This window comes from Taeniopygia guttata, chromosome 5, assembly GCF_048771995.1.
Source record: "Taeniopygia guttata chromosome 5, bTaeGut7.mat, whole genome shotgun sequence".
NCBI classification, from domain to species: Eukaryota; Metazoa; Chordata; class Aves; order Passeriformes; family Estrildidae; genus Taeniopygia; species Taeniopygia guttata.
Window position 1 is genome coordinate 56,346,064 of NC_133030.1, and position 8,094 is coordinate 56,354,157.

Consider the following 8,094-nt stretch of genomic DNA (forward strand, 5'->3'; position numbering starts at 1 on the left):
TAAGTTATAATAGATTCTAATATACATGGAAAAGAAGTCATGTGAAAGAAATAAAAGAAGTTAGTTAAGGCATTACAAATAGGATAAGGCATTTTGTCTATTAGAGATTGATTTGCCTCACACTATGTAATTAAAATACCAAAGCTGGTACTGATGAAAGTCTGAGCCCTATGCAAAATGCATTGATATTTTCCATGCAGAGGAAATATGCCAGCAGCACAAAAAAAGACTCATTCTATTAATTGGCACCTGGGATGGTAGACCTAGGATTGAGTATTACTTTTATAGATTGTACCACACCAATCATGCAAACTGCTCAGGAGAGAGCAAAGATAATGAGTGCTTTCAAGACTTCCCTGCATAAATGGATTTCAGCTGCAAAGGCTGTGCTTGGGAAATTTCCACATTAGCACTTGTGATGGTCCCTGTAGCTGTGGCACGTTATCCTGGCAGCGTTCAGGGAATCGCCTTGACTCTGTGCAGCTTCTGTTCTGTGCACAGAGATCTCTGTGCAGGGCTGACAACACAGCCACACATATTTAAAATAAACACACTTTGTGGGCTGCTGCTGGGGATGGTTTGTTAGACATGGTGAGTGCAGAGCTGGGTTCTTGGCCAGCCTGCACTGACACAGCCCCTTTGAGCTGAGCAGATGCACCCTGAGTTATTCCAGCTGAAAGCTGCTCTGGGGAATGGAGAGAGGAGAGCATACGAGGAACATCAAGCTATCTCAAAGCAAGGATTCCCTTCCACAACAAAATAATAACAGCAGGGCTGGAGGCAGCTGCAGCAGGGAGGGAGGAAGGTTTTGCTCATCCCTTCCCAAGCCATGTGTGGGAGAGGATGTTTGTCCTGTGCGGGGATAGTGAAAGGACAGAGCTACGTCTCAGAACCTCTCCCACGTAAATCCATACTCAATAATGGATAGCACTAGTTGGACAAAGATATAAAGAAATATTTAGGACAATCTAGCATTAAATCAAAAACGTTGTTTCCTGCAGAGACAGAAAACAGAACACTTGGCACTGTGTTAGGTCAGTGATAGCAGTTCTCATTGTCAGAGTTCATATTCATTCTTTCATGACAGATTAAAATAATCTGGAAAGAAGCAAACTGAAAGAAAACAGTGCAACAGAAATGAAAGCACATTATGGGAAGGCCAGGAACAACAACAACCATGAAAAAAAAAAACGGGGAAAGCAGCCCTTTTGTAAACCTTTCACAGCAGAACAATAACATCTTTGTAACAGCAAAAATAATTTATAGTTTTGAGGGTGCCCTCTAGTGAGTGGGACCCTCGGGTGCTCTGATCTGCTGAGCAGCACTGGTGCATCTCAGGGCTGGCAGGAACAAAACATGCTCTGAAACTCAACCATGCTGTGCTAATTTAAGAGCAAGCACTGGCTGGAGTGACAAGATAGCAGAGCCTTCTCTTAACAGCAGCATGTCTCAAGAGCCAGCCCTTAATCCTGCATATCACCGGCTTGTCAAATATTTTTTAGATGCATGAACCTCATGTAGTGTTCATCAAGATGAGGCACGAACTCTGTACTAGCAAGTCCTCATGAAACAACATGCTCTTGTGAACAGATAGTGTCTGAACCAGGTGTAGCCCTCTGATCCCAGCTGTAAACATGTCTGTTAAGGCTGGTGTACTAAGAAAAGGATACAGAAGAAAGAAAATGGCCCTTAGCCCTTCCAGTAAAAGCAGTTTTATGCAAGGAGGTTTTATTTTTTTATCTTCAGATCCACACTGCAGAGCAGAGAAAGGACATGCAGTGGGACTGAGCACATGGGATGTGGCACTTTACCCTAGGCCCACCAGGGGACCTGTGCCCATCCTGACAGCCCATCCCACAAAACACAGACTGCATGCTGGCACATGGCCAACTCTATCAGCTACTATAATATAATTTCCACTGAAAAGAATTTCCAGATTATTTCTTTAACATGAAAACATTAAAGAAGAACCAGCGAGTTGGCCAAAAGCCATTCATTTTATACCAATTCAACCAAGAAAACTCCCCATTTAAAGAGGTGTGGGAGCAAGAGTCCCACCTCTATGTGATGTGCTTTGATGTCTTTCTAAATGGCCTAATAATGGAGGAATAGGAAAAAAAAAAAAAAAAAAAAAAAAAGAAAAGAACAAACAAAGAAACCAGGAACGAGTCCTTCATCCTTAGCAGACTGTAAGCTCATTCATGGAAAAATCGCTCCTGTACTTGGTTGTGATTCTGTCCACAGTACATAGAGGGGAAGTTTTTAATTCAGAGACCCCTGGAAGAAATAAAAGTGTCTGGAAGAAATAAAACTCTCTTGAGAGATCACCTTCAAGTGACACAAAATATAGCACCTAAACTCCAACACCAGTTTTAAACTCGCTTGCCCTGAGGAAAACAAAGTATTTTCAAAATATACATAGTATGCAGACTGGTTGCCACTTGGAATGGCTTCTGATACTTGTAACCCATGTAACCACACCTGCGGTGCTATAGAGCCCACTTGTAAAAAGTAAATTAATCACAGTAATTTCCTTTCACAGCAGAAGCTCTTGGAGAGCTCCAGATTTAGCTGAAACTGGGTGTCAGTCCCCAAAAACTCATTGTGCCCACAAGTGGTGAACCCACTCGTGATGTTGGCTGGTGCTGAGGAGCCCACCAGAGCCCCCTGGCCAGACAAGGATTCTCTGGCCTCCCTGGTGGTCTTTCAAAAAAGAAATTCTCATGCTGTGCCCATTTTTGTTGGTCCCACAGCATTCAGACAGCCAAACCTGGGCAGGGGGTTTAGGCTGCACAAAGAGCTCCGTGAGCCCAGTGTAGTGTGGGGGCCTGCCAAGAAGGGAAAAGAGGGTCCATAAACAAGTTGGATGCAGGACTGGAAAGGATACTAAGTAGGTCTACAGATAAAACAAAATTGGGAAGAGACGTCGATTGCCTGGAAGGAAGAGGCCTTGCAGACAGACCTCAACAAATCAGAGGGCTGGGCAATCACCAACTGTATGAAGTACGAAAAGGACAAATGCCAGTTTCTGCCCCTGGAACAGAGCAGCCCTGAGTGTAGAGACAGACTGGGGAACTAGGAAAGGGACCCGGGTGTCCTCATTGATGGAAGTTGGGTCATTGATGAGCCAGCCGTGCCCTGGCAGCCCGGAGGGACAATCCTGTCCTGGGGGCATCACATCAGGAGCATCATGGCCAGCCGGGCAAGGGAGGGGATTGTCCTGCTCTGTTCTGCCTCACCACAAGTGCTGGGGGCAGTTTTGGGTGCCACAATATAAAAAGTATTAAAGCTATTAGACAGGTTACAAAGGAGGGCTACAATGATGCTGAAGGGTCTGGTGGGGAAGCTGTACAAGGAGCAGCACTCGGTCTGTTCAGCCTCACTGCAGTTACAGCTTCCTCATGAGGGGCAGACATTGATCTCTCTGGTGACCAGCGACAGGACGCGAGGCAATGGGCGAAAGCTGCGTCAGGGGAGGTTTAGGAAAAGCTTCTCCACCCAGAGGGTGGTCGGGCTCTAGAACAGCTCCCCAGCGAAGCGCTCACAGCCGCAAGCCTGACAAGAGCTCAAGAAGCGTTCGGACAATGCTCTCAGGCACACGGTGCGAGCCCTGCGGTGTCCTGCGCGGGGCAGAAGTTGGGAGTTGGGCTCGATGATCCTCGTGGGTCCTTCCAACCCAGCATATCGTTGATTCCGAGTTTACAGACAAGCAGCAGGCCCAAAGCCGCTCTGCTGCGCCCGCCGGCCCCGCGCCGCCGCTGAGGCGCACGGAGGTGACGCCTGAGGGGCGGCGGCGGCGGGCGGGGCGGCGGGGCCGGGCCAGCGCCTGTGCCAGCCCCGCCGGCCGCTCGGGACGCGGCGGGAAGAGAAATTTTGCGCTGCGGACGAAGCTTTCGCTTCCCTGCGGAGAGAACGGAGCGGCCGTGGGTCCCGAGCGGCCGGGCCGGGATGTGAGGGCGGCGGCGGCGCGGCCGTGACGCGGCGCGGGGCGGGGCGGGCGCGGGTCGGTCCGGCCATGCCGAAGCGCTCCTGCCCCTTCGGGGACGCGGCCCCGCTCCAGCTGAAGACCCGCGTGGGGCTGCGGGAGCTGAGCCGCGGCGTGCGGGGCGAGGAGTACCGGCGGGAGGTGTTCGGTGAGCGGGGCGCGGAGCGGGGGGCGCCGGGGGGATGCGATGTGCCGGCCCGGCGCGGCCATGGGGAGCCCGCCCCTAACTCTGCTCCCGCCGGCAGAGAGGACCCGGCGGCTGCTCTTCAGGGGTGCCCAGGCGTACATGGAGGGCACGGCGGCCGCCGCCCGAGCGGCGGAGCCGGGGCCGGCCGGGGAGGCGCAGGGCGAGGGTTCCCGCTGGAGCGGGCAGCTCCTCATCGGACACGACGGGAAACTGCGGCGGCGGCCCGCGGACAGGGGTGAGTGAGCGCCCGGCCGTGTCACGGAACCGCGCGATGCCCTGGGCTGCAGGGACCCATCCAAGTGCAGCTCCCATCCCAGGACACCCCCGAGAGCGTTGTCAGAATGATTCTTAATCTCCGGCACTTCCCAGAGTCTAAACCTTAACCCCTTCCCTGGGCAGCCTGTTGCAGTGTCAGACCACCCTCTGGTGAAGAGCCTTTTCCTCATATCCAAGCTAAACCTCCTTAGACGCAACTTGAGGCCATTCCCTCTGTTCCTGTTCCTGGTCACTACAGAGACCGGTGCTGCCCTTTGGCTTCCCCTCCCAAGGAAGTCTGTACTATGATGAGTAGTTTAGTGCTGTAAAGTTCTTCTTTATTGACTTTCCTTAAAGGAAGTGTTAGATTTGAGCTGACGGATTTCGGAACTGCCGCGTGTTGTGTTCTGCTTTAGCATCACTTTGCATCTTGCCACTGAGCAGGGAAAGAACGAAGGAAGTTCCAAGCGGCGCTCCCTGTCCCTTCGCATTCCCGAGCGTCCTGCCGGGTGCTGCCACCTGTAGCTGTGCGCGGACGCGCCGCGCTCTGCAGCTGCTGGGACTTCCAGCTGCTTCCTCTGCCTTGCTGTAGAGCTCATCCCTTCTTTACCGTGTCTTTGCCGAGCAGTTCCGTCCGTGGGAGCGTCCAGAGCCTGCTCGTCGTGTGTGAGAACGGCCGATGTGAAGGAGGCGTGTGCGCAGTGTGACCGGTTCGTGTGCCAGAGCTGCAGCAGGCTCTGCAGCTGCTGTAACAGCGTTACCTGCTCTTTGTGCTCCGCTGTTGAGTAAGTGCCTTTCGAGTTCGGAAGCTTATTTTGGCCTGATAGGTGGGTGCAGCAGATATCTAGCTCGCACACATAAAGGAGGTAAACTCTTCCCTTGCTTTAGCAGCAGTTAAACTGTCTGAAACATGCAAACCAAAATGCCTGTGTGAAGCACTCTAATCAAGCGTAGTACAAGTCTAGTTCAGCTTCTTACTTAAATGCTGTAGGAGGCAAAAATTTCTCTTGCTTTCCCACCAGCAGTATAGCGTGCTGGCCAGTGCTGAATGCATGCACTTTGAAGGAATAATCTTAATTTTTTTCCCTCATTGTTAACAGTTCTGTGGTATAAAGAAATACTGAGTGTGCTGTGTGGGAGTCCCATGGTTGCAGTTGATAATGGAATAGTATGCCATTGTTATGTTCCAGAAACAGCAGGCAGTCTGACTTTTGTTTCTTCTGTTTTATTTCTTTTTTTTCCCTAGTTATGGTGATGTGGGAGAGCAAGTTCTCTGCAATGGTTGTTCAGTATTTCAAGTCTGAAACTTGATGAAATAACCCTTGTGGCTAAAACATCCATGAATTTCATGAAGACTTCTCCTTACAGCTGGTCAAATAATCCTTTTAGCATGTGAATTAGTTATGGAATTTCTATGTTTTATATCTTTATATTGTACTTTTAATATTGTAGCTAAATAAACATTTATATTTTAAAGCTTTTTAGATTGAGTCGGCTTTCTCCTTTTCCCTAGTTGTGATGTGCCTGTCTGGAAGGGACCACTCTGTGCTTTTACCTGGTGTTCCTGATGTGATACAGGATTCAGAATATTCTCCTCACTTGCTGGTCATGTTAGGACACACTTTTATGGGATCAGAATAGAAATCAGTTGCTCCTTCTGTGCTTTCAGGTGAGTGTGAATCCGTTCTGGACACACAACATTTTCTTTGTGAGCTAACTAGGAGAATCAGCCAGGCCTGAGGGCTTTTCCAAATAAGAGAATTTGCTTATTCTGGTTAAGTTTTTTTTTTAAGCTATCACAAACATCTTGTGGTTACTGACAGCTTGAATGGTTTTAATCTTTCTGTGGTAACTTTTAATAGAAAGAGCAATAGCACACCAGGCTTGGAGCAGAAAATTTTTTCTCATTAGTAAAATTTCCAGTACCGTCACTGAAACGTCTTTCTTGGAAAGCAAATTATCTGTATGAGTTTATCACCCACTCTGTAAACTTCATATTGTTCTGAATACCCACTCAGAAACAGCTCATGAAGTGGTCTGAAAAATGGTCAGCACTCAGGGGTACCTCTCCATAAACCAGCTCATTCCTCATTTTCTTTTCAAATTACTGCAGAGGCTTAGTATTGTTTGTGCTGTAAGAGTAAAGTACTACTGGACAGCCCCTCAAAGTAGTTTTCTTTTACTGATTTTGCTATGTTTCTTAAAAAAAAAGCCACTTTCCATCTGGCAAACCAGCTATGCCTAAGAGAAAACTACAGTGGTCTTTACCTCATGAAAATACTGATTTGAGTGGCTGATGTCAGACTTTAGGATAAAAGGAATGGGTTTGACACACACGAAAAGAAATCCTTGTGGCCCAATTAATGGTCTGTTTCTCAAATTCTTTGCCCTGAACTCCTGAAGCAAAGTCTGCCACTCATGCTTCCCAGTCTTCTCTACTGTAATTAGTATGTTTTGGGTGGAGTAACCTTGTTTTACCTGTTTCCCTCCACTTTAGCCATTTCTCTTTGAAGAGATGGAAAGTCCATTGCAGTGCAATTTGAGAGCCTGACTTCTCCCTTGCGGGGACACCTTTATTTGACATTCTCTGGAGGCATTCTGGGTACTTGCCTGTCAGAATCCTGCAGCCACCCAAAGAGGATGGTAAATGCTTTAGCAAAGGGTGGGGTGGCTGTTGCTGGAGAGCAGCTCTTCATAGCTGCAGTGTCAGAGCTTTGGGTGTGTCAGCCACAGGGAGGTGCAGGAGACATCCTCCCTCGCCCGTGTAGCACTTTGTATAACTATAAAAGCATTTGTGCCCTTCAGGGTTAACTGAGGGGTGTCACTTCACTCTCAAGCATCCGTGCCAGCTTAGACTGACCATCTGTGCCAGCCTAGACATGCTGATGGATCTGGTTAGTTTTCCTGTTCTGCATGTTTTTGGAGCCAGTTAAAATGGGAGATTTACTGGTTCTTACTCCAGTCTTCATTTTGAGCAGCTGTGAAATGTGTCTTATCTTCATTCCCATAACAAACAAAATAAAAAGTCTCAAGTCAGGTGACTTAGTAAAGAATGAGTTGGAATGTGCAGGAATTCCATGGCATTATTTGTCTTTTCAAAGCTCTAATAGATGAAGTCAGGATGGTGGCAGATCTCTGGTGCAGTTCCCAGCTGGTATCACAGGGCAGATAAAAATGTTGCCCCTGTGGCAATCATTTTAAACCACAAAGCTGAGTTTTATGGATGGAAAGAACCTGTGGTTTATTGCATTTAGATGTTAGTTTTAGGAAAGAGTTTTAAAACTCGGCTTTGTTTCATTTGAAGCTTTAAGCAGTGAATTAAAGTGTTTTTCAGTCGAGTATATTTTTCAAAATGAAACCTTTAAGTATGTGTCTGCTTTTTCTTACTCTCTCCTGAGGGTGAGAGACTGAAAATAATGTTTTGCTTCTAGGCTCTGGGAGAGATGAGACATGTTGTTTACAAATGATTTGTGTTTCAAACTAGTGATAGAAATGTTTTTTTGGCTCATTTAGTCACTGCTGTATTTCATAGAAAGCTGTCCTCTGTAAACAATGACATAAATTTCATGGCTTAATGTTCTTATTTGTTATCCTCTAGCTGCTTGAAAGATGCTTGTGCGTTAGGATAGATACCCAATGCAGCGTGAAGAGCTGGGAGAAGAAAAGC

General features: G+C 47.8%; 1 protein-coding gene across 1 annotated transcript; it reads left to right on the forward strand.

Annotated features, from left to right (window-relative positions):
- The first annotated feature begins 3,789 nt into the window (after positions 1-3,789).
- SIVA1 (SIVA1 apoptosis inducing factor) lies at positions 3,790-5,903 on the forward strand. The gene is made up of 4 exons (XM_002200321.6): positions 3,790-4,133; positions 4,231-4,407; positions 5,056-5,212; positions 5,674-5,903. The coding sequence occupies exons 1-4, from the start codon at positions 4,016-4,018 to the stop codon at positions 5,729-5,731; spliced, it is 510 nt and encodes a 169-aa protein (XP_002200357.4). The 5' UTR covers positions 3,790-4,015; the 3' UTR covers positions 5,732-5,903.
- The last annotated feature ends 2,191 nt before the right edge of the window (positions 5,904-8,094 follow it).